The following is a 13,544-nucleotide window of genomic DNA, read 5'->3' as shown; positions in this document are numbered from 1 at the left end:
GAGTCTAGATATACTGATTCAAATATGAACACACCAGGTAAACGTAGGAAGCAGAAATCTCCCCTCTGTATCTAGAAAGGCCATTGACACTAACATCCTTTGCACGTGCCTCAGTTTTTCATCACCACTAAACCCATCCTTCTTCATGACACTTCACTAAAAAGTATCAAATACTTTGGAAAAGTGGCACACCCAGGCATGGGCTATGCTTTGCCGCAGCTTTCCTCCACTTCTGGCACAAGCTTACAAAAGAAATGCAACTCTCAGTGTAGGAAATCTTAGTACGTGAAAAATAAAACAGAAACAATTAAGGGGCAGGTATATATGGGGAGAATCGTTCATCTGTTCCCACTGCTGGGGAACAGAACTTTTGCCTTTTGAGTAGTTTATTCTGTGGTTTGGAGTGAGGCAGGTCTGAGGTTGCTGCTGTCCTGAAAAACCTATCCCCTCATCACCGCTGCAAGGCACCGGGGGAACCTGGTACTACTTGTGCTGTTCCTAAAGAAGGATCCAAGGAAAGACAGACAAAGCTCACCCTTGCCTCAGGTTTTCCTACCACGTTTCTTGCTAATAAAAAGGAAGATTCTAATTATTAATTAAAAGAGGGGTAAAAAAGTAGGGGGAAGGGAGCAGGCTTTGAGAGTTTTGCTCAGGGTCTGCTTGAGAAACTCAGGTCTTTTCTCTTAAGTTATGATTAGAGCAAAGTCATTTAACGAGTCTGGTCTGACAAGGTAAGAGTTGCTCGTCTTTTAGCATTGCCTCTCAGTAAGTGGGTCCTGCTTTGCTTTCATTCCTGTCAGGTAAAAAATGATTACCAATTCATGTAATTTTCTCCTGACGCATCTTTATGCCTACACCCCTGCGTCCCCTAACACAGACGTACCTCAGCTTTAAATCTGCTGACAGTGACGCTACAGCACCTACAGAATTTGCTCATCTTTTTGGTAGGTTTTATAACCACACTGATCTCTGTGCCTCCCACCACTGCTAGTAATAACTGAACCAGTCAGGGAAGGTCTCTGCAAACCAGTCGCAACAGTGATTAAGATGTAGACATACGTATCGCCTCACCCTTTAAATAGAAGGCTTAATTGGCGATGTGGATAGCAGCTTCCTAATGGACAGAAATTAAACTCCATTTAATTCCTGAGCAGACACTTCCAATGCACAAGGTTTACCACACATTTGGAGTGGGGAGGGAGGGGGGAAGGAAGGAGCCGCACGCACAACTCACTCTACCTCTGACAATCACTGAGGAAAAGCAGCATGAGGACCAGAATGGCATAAGTGTGGCAGGTGTGAATTGACCTGCACTGGCAAAGCTGCGAGCTGGGAAACTTGCAAATCACATGATTGTGCAATACTTGGCTCCAGTCAGTGCTATCATGTTCTTTATTAAAAAAAAAAAAAAAAAAAAAAAAAAAAAAAAAAAAAATCTTAAAGACATGTACATCACGTTAAGGGATTAACTGTCAAGTGACATTACTGAAACAGAAACAATATATTTCTTTATTGTTAATGAAATTCAGTTAAAAGTGAAGGAAGTGATAAAGAAAGTACTGTTTTGTAATGTATTTTACATAAGAACGTAATATAGAAAGGGAAGTGCAATTAAATCTTAATGTGGACTTTTTTATTTTTAGTTTATCATCTGGTTTACATTTTGAGCCCCTCTGCAGCAGTAAATTATGCTGGCATTTCTTAGGGAGTAACTGCCACGTTAATTTAGTTTAATAAAATAACTGACAGAAAAGGGGGAAAAGAAGCAAGAAGAGACAGTACTCCCCCCTCCCCCCCCCCCTCCCCCCCGCACTCCTTATCTTTAGCTAAGTATTCAAATGTTTTCTATATGAATTGTCCGTGGTCCAGCTCCAGCACCATGTAATAATACAATACATTACAACACAGTACAATACAATCTTGGGCTTCTGTAGCGCCCTTCATGCAAGCATCCCAGGGTGCTTTACAATCATTATGAGTTAAAATTAAAACTGAAGCACATACAATTCCTAATAGAATCATTTTAAAAATGCTAAACAGAACAAATAACTTTTAAGTCTAGATTTAAAAGTCCCAACAGCCAGAGCTTTCCTTACTTCAATTGGCAATGAGTTCCAAAGCTAGGGAGCAAAGCGACTAAAGGCTCTCTCATGTTATGTTAAAGGATCTCTCATGTTGTTTATACTTGTGCAGTACTCTACAGCCAACAATTTGCCAATAAGAACAAAAAAAAAAGACTTATTTGCAATCTTGCTTTAAAGAACACTGGAGAAGTGTTTTGTTAACCCTCTAATAAAGTTATGGAAAAAAATAAATAAATCAGGGTTTGCACTTGGCATGACTGTGTTAAGAAGTATGCAAGAAACTTGAATGAATGAATGGAGAACCCTGTAGCAGTGCATTATCTGACTTTCTCTTAACCCACTACATGTAAAAAGAGGTAAAAAAAAAAAAAAAAAAAAAAAAAGAGCATTTTTTATATGTGTATATATAAAAAAATTAACAACATCACTTCAAGTATTTAAAATGCCAGTATTCTATACGCCATTCTCATAACCACTGAGTGAAAACAGAAGTCAAGTAGGGCTCAGTTCGTCAAGTAGGGCTCAGTTCTACAACATGTGCACACTTTAGAAGGATAACGTATCTGAAGAAAATGTGCTGTGTTCCTTTTTTGTTGTGTCACTTCCCTAAAACTTGAAGTCCAGATGATGCAGATAATTGTTCACATGACAGTTCTCAAAATTGCTGAGATACAAACAATCCCAAGTGGTTAACATGCACGATCCCAAAAATGTTATTCCCTTAAGAAGCACGAATTTTGTACTTTGCTCACAAAAGACGCTGGTGGAAGACAGCTGCTTATATCGCCATACAGCTGACTTCAGGAGTGTTACAAAAAAATAAAAAATTAAATCAACAGTAGCACCATCCCTCTATTGGGCTCGACTCTTTTTCAGAAGAAGGAACACAAGACCTCATGACAACACAGATACTAAGGGACACACTGATACCTTACAGAGTTCTCTAAAGTCAAAAACTGCATTTGTCTGAGAAACAAGGTACGTTCCCCTCCTCCCTACAGTAAGTCCAGGACTCGTAACTGTTTTGGAAAGGGACTTGGACGTACTCATAGTTAATTCTAATGAAGAGGCAGGAAAAAAAGCTATATATTTTATCTTTTAATAGGGAACTGGCCAGATAACACAGTTGTAGATAGACTGACATAGCTTTAACGGTAAGACTTTAGATGAATCTAAAAAACAAAAATCAGTGATCAAAAGATCAAGCAATTGAAAGGTTGAGTATCCTGCAAATATCCCCACATAGCTCTACCATCATACGTATTTTATCTTCCCCACCCCATCAGGAATAGGCTCTGTACTATTACTAAAACTATCTGTTCTGTCGGGATGACTAAAAATCATGGGCACAAATTTTAATAGTTAATTGAAAAGTTTTTAAAAATCCAAGTACCACGTCAGCTTGAGAAGACATCAGTGTGAACGCTCTTGAGCAACTGAGGGGTGGGTTGAAAGGCCCTGCCTGCCAAAACCTGAGCCCAGGCCCTCAAGGATTTAATTCCCTGAAATAATTAATGACATCTTTAAAATCTAAAAGTACAATAACTTCTAAAGTAGAAAAAGGAGCTGCATTCCTTACTCAGGTTATTAATTACTGGGGGAGGGGAGAAGGAGGAGGAGGAAGAGAGAAGGAAAGAAGAGAATCACAGGCAATAAAGAAATCCAAGGGCTTGATCTCAGGTCTAGGCAGGTAAAATTGAAAGGGGAGGGCAAAAAAACACCTTTCAGTTTTGTAGAGCATGAATTAAAAATTGCTCATAAAAAAGTACGTATTTTGGCAACTCTTAATAGCTCATTCCTTGGTTATTTATAGGTCTTTTTAGCAAGTGCAACTTTTTTTGGTTGGGATTTGGGAGGGGTGGGAGGGTCAGAACAGCAGCAAGGAAATGCGAAAGGATTTCTGTTATGCTGCTTATTTGCTATGATGGCCAGGTGTCTTCAGATCAGGCGAACTAAGAAACACTGATGTTCCAAGCAAGCTTTCTGTCTGGCATCTCTGCCAGATCATATAAAGTCTGCACGTTGTCTGCATAAAACATCACGCAAATTCAGGGCAGGATGTCTGAACAAAAAGGAAAGTATGTGATCTATATTGTGCCCGTGTCAGATGCAGACAATCACTCACTACTGCATGGATGTTTGATCAAAATGCAGTCAGGATAGCTATATTTATCACGAGTGCAAAACTATTCAGACTTCAGTATCATACCAGCGCTTGCTCTGTGTGCGCATGCATTTCATGGAATGAAAGTGTATATCCCTCTAACTGAAAAAATGCCATTCCCTCATCAACAAGAGTAAAATTATGTAAAAGACATTAGAGGCATAGGAGGGTGGCTCACATAAACATCTTTAGAAAAATTTAAACTAGTAATGCCATGTCTGTAAATGACTATGTCCATAGTATCACAGCCTCTGGATATATTACATGAAAATACTGCATGTCCCCACCAAAATATTTTAAAAAATAATAAACCATGATATTTGAGATTCTACTATACATCGGCCCTGGAATTTCTCATCTATAATGCACAGACTACTGGTTGTCCTGAGAGCCAGGCTAGATGCAAGCAGTTTCAAAGGATGAGCAACGGGAAAGAAAAGAAATAAAATATGAAAAAAAGAAAAAAAAAAAAAAAGAGAGACACCTTCACATTTCAGTGTACTGTGGTAGAAGAGAAAGAATACCTTGCTTCAGAAGTGCTTTTGCAGTGGTTTGATAAAAATGCCTGTTTGTGAATACTAACAACAATCATTTAGAAAATCTTTGTGTAGAAAAAAAATCAGGTGAGATAATACCAGTAGAAAAGTCAATGTCATTTGATCACTGCCATATTTTCAAAGAAGTGCCCAGATACTAATTAATCTCTACAATCTCTTCATTTGGTAGGTGACTTGTTATCTTCCTTTCATGGAAAAGGTTACAGGAACTCAAGATAAGGGGTACCTCTAAGTGTTCAAAAGCACACAACAAATTTGTTCCAGAATTATCAAAAGAATTGCCAACCTTTTCTTGGGCCACTAGCCCATGTTGCTCTCCTTTCCCTCATAAAAGCTTATTTAACTATATACACAGACAGAGAGAGGGAGAGACAATAATGCAATAGGGGCAAGACAAAAAAAAAAAAACAAACAAAACACCAAAACAAAACAAACAAACCCCACAATTATTAATATCAGTATAAATACTGTTTGTAGTATTTCAGTTATTTTAGCTGTGAAAGTAATAAGAGACTTCTGCACTAGAAACCAAAACAGAGCAAAACTGTGAAAGTGAAGTATGAAAATGCTAGGACTAAGGGTGAAGTAGAGAGATGGAAGGACTAAACATTAAATAAATAAATGCAACAGGCCTGCCTGCCTGATCACTTTAGAGCAGCTCCCAACAGACTGAGGTAGAGTAGAGCTTCTGTGCAAAGGGTTGGAAATAAGAATTGATGATAGACCAATTCCTTTACAACCCTTTGGAGACTGAAGAGCCAAAACAGGAGGTAAACGAGATCTAGGCCATTCATGAGATGCACCAATTTAACGGAATGCACAAGATAGCCCCAAAATGAGCCCTAGATTAAATTCCAAGTTGACTTCTCCATCAAAAGAGGTCTGGAGAGGAGGCAGAAATTAAGCGAGCTATGCGTATCAAATGCGAGAAGTCTTTTACCCGGCATCGGTGTATGCTGATAGTCCCTAGTAATAAAATCTGCAAACCTGAGGTAAAGAAAGAAAACACACACTGCAGCACATAATTCAGAAGAGGTTTGGCTTTTCCATGTGAAATTTGCAGCATCCTTTACCTTGCCTGCTCGATACCAAAAATTTGAGACCAAACCTCTGGATGGATGCTTGCAATTCCAATGGCAATTCAGAGCCATGCGTTTGCTCCGGTCCATCCCGAGCACTCCAAGTCATGTCAACAGGGATTCCCCGTGATGCAGGCTCGTATGCCGAGGGATAAACCTGGCCTTTGAGGGTGGTCACAGCAGCCACAGATTACAACAATTACAGTAGCTTCAAAAGAGACCATGTTTTCAACTCTCCTAAAGAGAGCAAGAGTCACAGTGATATTTTACTGAGGAAGGCACAAAGAGTTCATATCTGTACGCCCCAAGGTTTTAGTTGGACAAGAAAGCAAATGGAAAAAAAAAAAAAAAAAAAATAGAAAACCCACTCAGGTAGATGATGCTGTTAAGTTTTCAAGACTCTATAATTAAGACAAAATGGATCTCAAAGTTTGTTTGCTCACATATTTTCAAGCTATTAAATGTATCTGCACTATAAAAGTAGTTTGCCTGGGCTTTTTTGCAGCACATAGAATATCAGTATTCTGAATAAATATAAGTGATTTTTTTAATATAGAAATGCAAAATCAATTAAGAAAATACAGTAAATCCTAAGTAAGGATGATGATTCTCAGTTTTCCATGCTTAGATGGGGCTTTGGAGATGCCACACATCGAGCACAGAAACTTAAATACTTTACAACAAATCCTTCCTTACCTACACAAAATAGAGTACTGCTAATGACAGTGACAGAAAACAATAACTACTCTCGTTTCCACTTTGAGTCATTTTTCTGTGGTTAATAAATTATATCCATAACAGTGTTAATAAGTTATAGTACAGTGTCACTGCATTCGTTTGCATTTGTGATGGAGCACTTCATATGGCATTACCTATGCCCGTGGAAGCACATAACGGGAGAGACCACTTCTCTGCTCTCAGAAGAGTCCCCCACGCCGGCCTTTTGATGGGCCCTCTAAGGAATCATTGCCTCCCGACCTCTGCCTTGCTCCCACTTCTCACCTCTGCTGCTGCAGCAGCACGCCGCCGCGACGCGATTCACCACAACTTTAATATGTTTAACAAAACACAGACACTCTTCAGTCAGTGGCCTGTCCGTAAGGGCGATATACAACGAGTTATTAGTTAGGCAAATACGGAAAGCACTCTGATCAATTTAGGCATGTGAAAAGGGCACCATCAGATCAACATGTCCTCCCCTCAAGCTCCCGGAGGGAAATAGGAAGATTTAGACTGACTGATGGGCTCTCGATCAGCCCCTGTGACAGCTTGCTCTTCCAAAAGTTAAGTATAAATAAAAGTATCTTAAGCTTAAAGTGATTCGGTCTTTACAGAAAAAAATAAAAACAGAAGCTATTTAAACTCTTGCAACCCAACTACTGCAGCGCTGGTGAAGATAGAGATGACAAAAGTAATAAGCATGCTTTTAACAACAGAAAGAAGCTCACAGCTTTAAGTATATTCTTCTACAAATAAAGAAGTGCGAAACAGTAAACAAACAGCCTCAAATCAGAGTTCTGAAATCTGGGGTTTTGGTCATCTCAGGCACTAACTTCAAGAGCTGTTATTAGGCAATATGGGTTTTGTCCATTAAAATTATTATATAAAAATTCAGTATAGTTTAAAAACTTTTTAGAGAGTGTAATTATTGAATTGTCTCCAGTACCGTGATACTGTCTCTAGCAAAGTATTCTTTTAAAAAACTTTTTTTCTGCTTTATCATTGCATCATCTATATATATATATATGCAGAAGCTGCTAGGTGAAACGTGATGTCCAAATAGAAATGAGATATTCCATCTCTATAGAATTTACTTGCTTTCCATCGGTAACAAGTAAAAACTAGTACTACTATATTAAAATGGAGGAAAATCCAAATTATCTGGAGCCTCCATAAGCCAGCAGTGCAAAAGCTCACATGCTTTTACGGAAGGTACATACAAGATAACTTTGCAGACATATTACTGGAACGGTTTGCAACCAGTAAAGATAATTTTGATTATTTCCACTTCAAGACTTCCTATACTGGAGCCACATCACTGAAAACAATCTAACCATAGGGGAGAAAAAAAGTGATGGGAAAACAGCCTGCTAATATACCCACTGGTAAGACAGACAGAGAAAGAGAGTAGTCCTTTATAGATTAACTGAAGTCTTGGAGACAAAGACTCCAATATTCTGAGCAAGAGAAATAAAATCCTCATAAAAATACTCTGACTTCCTTAATTTCCTTTTTCCCTTCCCTACCACAGCTAGCATCATTTATTTGTATACTGAATTTGTCTCTACTGCACCAGAACAAATACATTCTAAAATTTAAAAGGTAAATATAAATATGACGTTCTCACCACAGCATCATTGGACACTCTATTGCGTAGAAAGTTGTGCTTCCACAGTAATTTGACAAAAAAAAAAAAAAATGACAAAAAGGATGCCAAAAGAGAACAATACAACTAAGGCTTGAGGAAAGCATCAGTTCAATATTCAGCAATGCATACACTGAGGTTTGATATCTCTTTAGGTATATTTTCATTCGAACTAAGAAATGACTGAATTTCCTTTGGTTGTTTGCAACAACACCACATCATCCAAAGAGCTTTATTCTTTATTCCCTTCTCATATAGCATGCCAAAGACTGTCTCATTTTATGAATTAGCATTTAAAACTACTGTAGGTTATCTAACAAGCATTCAGATTCAGTAGTACTTTTGACAGCAGTAAGTAAAGAGCCTTTTAACATCTTGAACGCACGTGCTTGAAAAAAGTAGTTGCATCAAAGCAGTTCAAAGGCTGAAGACAAAAAAATAGTTAAAATCCAGTTTGCTGTGAGACAATTTTAGTGTGGTGTAAACAACCTTTCACGACTCCCCATGGGAAACGTTGTAAGACTATGTTCAAAATGAATCAGGCATATTTATAAAGATCATGAAGTGGTCAAATGAATTTGCATTTTTGGCAGATTCACTCCACGGGTACTACTTGCTACAGTCTGTAGAAATCTCAAATCTCACATCAGCGTTGCCTATAGTGCTTTATTATTTATTACATGTTATGCTAAGTACCTGTGAAAGGGGACATTCCTTGGCCAATGAACTCTGGTTCATATCCTTCAGTAAGTCCTTCAGAGCATTTCTTACTGTTGTGTGAGACCATTGTTCAGGAGGCAAGTCTTCTAGTTTAGGGCAACTATTTGAAACACAGATTAGAAAAGGGATTATTACAAGATTGCATCCTGCTGCAGAACATTCCTTTAAGACAGACAGATTTCATTTCGCGCATCAAGCAGATGCATCTGGAGATTGCTCTCGGTCTCCTGATTGTTCCGATTAGTTAATTACTTTATACAACACATCTGCTGTATTGATGCATGAATTATACATCAGCTGCATGTGGCGACTATTTTTTCATGTTACTTCTACCTTCCTGCTCTGATGCGCTTGGTAAAACAATTTAAGGTGTAATGCTTTCTCACGACTGATCATGAAAAGCATTAATATATTAACTGTTTTTTTTCTTTTTTGTTACCGTGAAATTTAAGAACCTAGACAGCAACAATAAGTGTGAGCAAGTCATTCTTTTACAAAATGCACACAGATGGTATTGTTCATGATATGCAAAAATATTTTTCTCTTAAGTAAACTTTATGTAAAATGCCTTCTTGTAATGCATCATTTAATTGACTAAAATGCAATATAGTTTTAATGAGATATCCAAAGAAAATCTATGTATCAGAGCTGTAAAAGTTTTCTGCAGTAGTATACTGTAAGTTAAAGAAGAATTAGAGTAACTAAAAAGGAATTTAGATAAGCCTTTGTACTTTGAGCACACAGCACAGTGGGAATTAAATACAAGCAATATTAACAGTAAGAGCAGACAAGGAACAGTTCACGTCCCAGAACTGGTATGCAACTTACCTGTGTAACTGGATTTTCAGTGTGACCACATGATACACATCTTGCAGCATGTCTGCTACTGTAGCATCAGGGGCATCTGTCACATAGGAGAGTGGAACTGGATTCCACTTCCCAACCTGGATAAGCCCTGTGGGATTTTTATTTTTTTGAGTGGGCAAGAAGGGCAGGAAAAATTGAAAAAAAAAGTCATTTACCTGTTATTTCCTAGGGGCAAAGGAAATACCTGATTTTAACAAGATCACCACCTTTGTTTCTAGCCTCTTAAATCTCGCAAAACAAAAGAACACACACACCCCCCAAGTACCCCCACCCACACACACCAACAAGGATATGCTTTCATCTACATTATGGAATTATACAAATGAATTGCAGTAGAGATTTTTTAATATGTATAGAAGTGTGTTTTTCTAAGTTCCCGTGAATTCAGTACGACATGATATAATACTTAGCATCCCTCTTAATAAATTAGAAAAGATTTTGCAATGCAAGGACTGAGTACAAAAAAAAAAAAAAAAAAAAAAACAAAACCAAAAAAATACTTTGCAGTCTATAAAACCATCAGGAACAAAATAAAAGAAACAGAGCTGGATATTCAGTCATAAATGCAAGTTGACTCTCAACAGTCCATCTGCTCAAATATGCTTTACACTTCCTTGTGGATCCTCAGTGGAGCAGATTATTAAGGTCAATAAGCATACTAATGATTCAGTTGAAGTCTTTTTTTTTTCTTTAAACAAAAAAAAAAAAAAAAAGAAAGAATCTACCTCCACATTCCCCACGAACAAAACGTGCACTAACTAAACAAAAATACATTAAGGAAAGGAAAAATACAGAGACAGAATCTGCAAGAAGTTTTAAGTAGTAAAACCTGCACCACATTCCTGAAAGAAATCCTGCCCCTCCCCCAAGACTCCACAAACATAATTCATCGTAGAATTTCATAATCTTATTTACCTTTTGCTTGGGCAGCAGAGCTGTGAGAATATCCAAGTGATAGCAATGCCATTTCAATCAGTTGGTTGAAAAGCATATCCTTCCTCACCAACACAAATTCTGCATGCTCCTCCTTAGAATCATACTCAATGGCATTTTCATAATGTTCCACTACACAGAAAACTGGAAGCATACTTCCTATTAAAAAAAAATAAAATTAATGTATTAAACTCAAGTTACAGTAGAGTAGGTGGGTCTATACAGCCTTATATAAATAAAACCTGTACGAACAGGCAGAGGAGGCATCAAGAATCATCACAAATATTTGATAAACGCATTCCCTGAGTCCTTTCCCCTCACCCTCCCCAAAAAAAAGAGAAAGTTCAACAAAACATACATCTCTCTGAAAAGCAGAAATGCAAATTTATCTCACTTGATCGGATACAGATTAAAGAATTACCTTCTATAGAAATAACAAGGTTGACTGAAGAGAAGTTGATTCTCTCTGTCCTGCCTGATTTGTTGTGAGTAGCAGGCAGCATGAGAACCTAAATACATACTGCAGATGTCTTCACTGTAAGCCATTTTAGTACCAGCTACATAATTTTGTTCGTTAACATTAAAACTTTCTTAGTCCTGCCAAAAATATGTAATTGCCTTCAACATCAACAACAAATCACCTTGTGTGTTACACATTTGCTCTAAAAAGAGCACACAAGGAAACAAGGCAAAAGTTAACACTAATTCGTGCTTCATTCACTGAGTGCACTTGAGCACTACTTTCACTCACATCTTTAAGAAACAAATCATTATTTCAATGCCATTTTAAGAAGTGTACCTGCAGTTTGGGCTTTTTCTGTTGTTGTTGTTGCCTCCTGCACTTCACATTCCACATTTCTGGTATTCATTGTTATTTTGGTATGCTTGAAAGTAATTACTAATTTCCAGTTTGGTAGCATCATATGACAAACCATCCCCTATGCTGCACAGAGCATTAAGCAGATAACCTTTTTCCTTTCCTTATGCCTTTTTAAAACAATTATTTTCCTCCCCTTTGACAACAGACAGAGAAGTATTACAAATCACCCAAGCAGTTTTAGGGACAAAGTCTCTCCCGGCAATCAGATTCCTAGACTTTGTGAAAATCCCTCCCGGCCACCCAGACGGACACAGATGACATGATGACCTCGGACCCACAGTTTCAGGCCCCTGTCCCGTCCCACTGCCTCCAGCAGCGCAGGTTAGGATCTCTTAATGACAGAAAGCAAAAGGGTTAAAGGCAGATGTACAGAACTGTCTTATGGCAGCCTGCCAGAGGGGTATCATCTTTAGCATAAATGATGACAAGGGTTATTTTAACAGGGCACCCAGGAACTCCAATTAGTCCTACAATGTTAATGCCTCTATAACCACTGCCCTCTAGACTTACGGAAACCTCCTAACCCGCTAAGGTGCACCAGACATGCTGTAGTCTTAAAAGAAGATTTACTTTTGACAATACATAAACGCTTTAAGACCACGTCTGTTGATTTGTGCTCTAACGTATAGCAAGAAATCACAATAAAAAAGATACCTCTTAAGCACGTATATTTAAACTACATCTGTTCACCAGAGAGTCAATCTCTGGCAAACAAACCCCTTCAGGCTCGCTTGGAAAAGCTCACAAACTCACTCCAGTTTGCCCAATAGGCTCAGCATGAAAGACAAGACTAAAAGCTTGCCAATATTTATGTAGTGCAGGAAAAAGCTGCTTTTTTTTTTTTTCTTTTTTCTTTTTTTTTTTTTTTTGGCTTTTTTTTTTTTTTTTTTATGTATCTAAGTGAGACTGGTCAGGAAGGGAGAGAAGACCACAGCAAAAGCAGTACATGCAAATTGGCGATTTCTTCATTGGTTTTAATTAAGCTGTGGAGAGCTTTCTAAAACACACACACGCTTCATCTGCAAAAAGGTGGTGGTTTGTTTTTTTCCTTCCCTTCTAGGCTCTCACAATTGATGTTTGACCTACTACCGTCTGACTCAGAGTAAGGGCTCAAAATTCTTAAGTACCTTCACCATTAATACCCAAAGATAAAATGTAAACAAAGCTTCATTTTAACTAACAGTGCAGATACACTCAAAACCCAGCTAAAGCGTATTTGTTTTTCCCCTTATCAGTTCCTACAAATTAAGCAATGATCAGACACAAAACTAGCAGTGCACAGGTACTTCACTGCATATCAACACACATTTTGCCAGGTACGCAGCCTCATGAGTTGCAGCATTCTGGAAAATGTGGTACTTTAAACAACACGGGAGAACCTCCTAGCCAGATTCTGATGTACAGGGTAGATTATCAGAGGTGGATCCTGGTAGTGCAACACAGGTATCATCTGACTACAAATCAAGCCACTAAATCTTTTAGCAAACTGTCACGAGTGTCCTTCTGTTAATGTGAAAAATGTTATACAGAGGAGCACAATCTCAGCTGGCTGATCACTCCTGCTAGTACTTGGCAAGACCTCCAAGTGCAGCAACTTCATAACCTTCTAGTATTAAAGGGGAGAGCATTGGTCAGTGCTCGCTGCTAAAAATACAGCATGATTTAAACCTGAAGGCAGTGTTAGAGCTTTTGCTGAAGGTTTACGAGTCTGTGTAAACAGCACGTCTGCCATAAGGAGCAGTGAAGTCTGTAGAATCCTTGTCTAAAACTGTCCTGGCATTGAAGTTTGCTGTGCAAATATCACATAATACCAGAGACAGCTGAAATCTCCTATTTAGGAATTTATGGAACTTATATGTTTGCAGGCGTCAGAAAGTCCTTTTTATATAGCCCCA

General features: G+C 38.2%; 1 protein-coding gene across 5 annotated transcripts in view; it reads right to left on the bottom strand.

The window, feature by feature from the left end:
- Positions 1 to 13,544, bottom strand: part of SATB1 (SATB homeobox 1) — a 93,789-nt gene that overhangs the window by 56,189 nt on the left and 24,056 nt on the right. For all 5 annotated transcript variants that reach the window (XM_042801859.1, XM_042801863.1, XM_042801862.1 and 2 more), the window contains 3 exons: positions 10,752 to 10,928; positions 9,798 to 9,924; positions 8,946 to 9,069 (listed from right to left, as the gene is read on the bottom strand). In XM_042801859.1, the coding sequence (XP_042657793.1) occupies positions 8,946 to 9,069; positions 9,798 to 9,924; positions 10,752 to 10,928 (428 nt within the window). The remainder of the gene's footprint in view (positions 1 to 8,945; positions 9,070 to 9,797; positions 9,925 to 10,751; positions 10,929 to 13,544) is intronic.

Source organism: Tyto alba, unplaced genomic scaffold, assembly GCF_018691265.1.
Source record: "Tyto alba isolate M040663 unplaced genomic scaffold, T.alba_DEE_v4.0 Super-Scaffold_38, whole genome shotgun sequence".
In the NCBI taxonomy this organism is placed as follows: Eukaryota; Metazoa; Chordata; class Aves; order Strigiformes; family Tytonidae; genus Tyto; species Tyto alba.
This window is presented reverse-complemented; position numbering and strand designations above follow the sequence as displayed.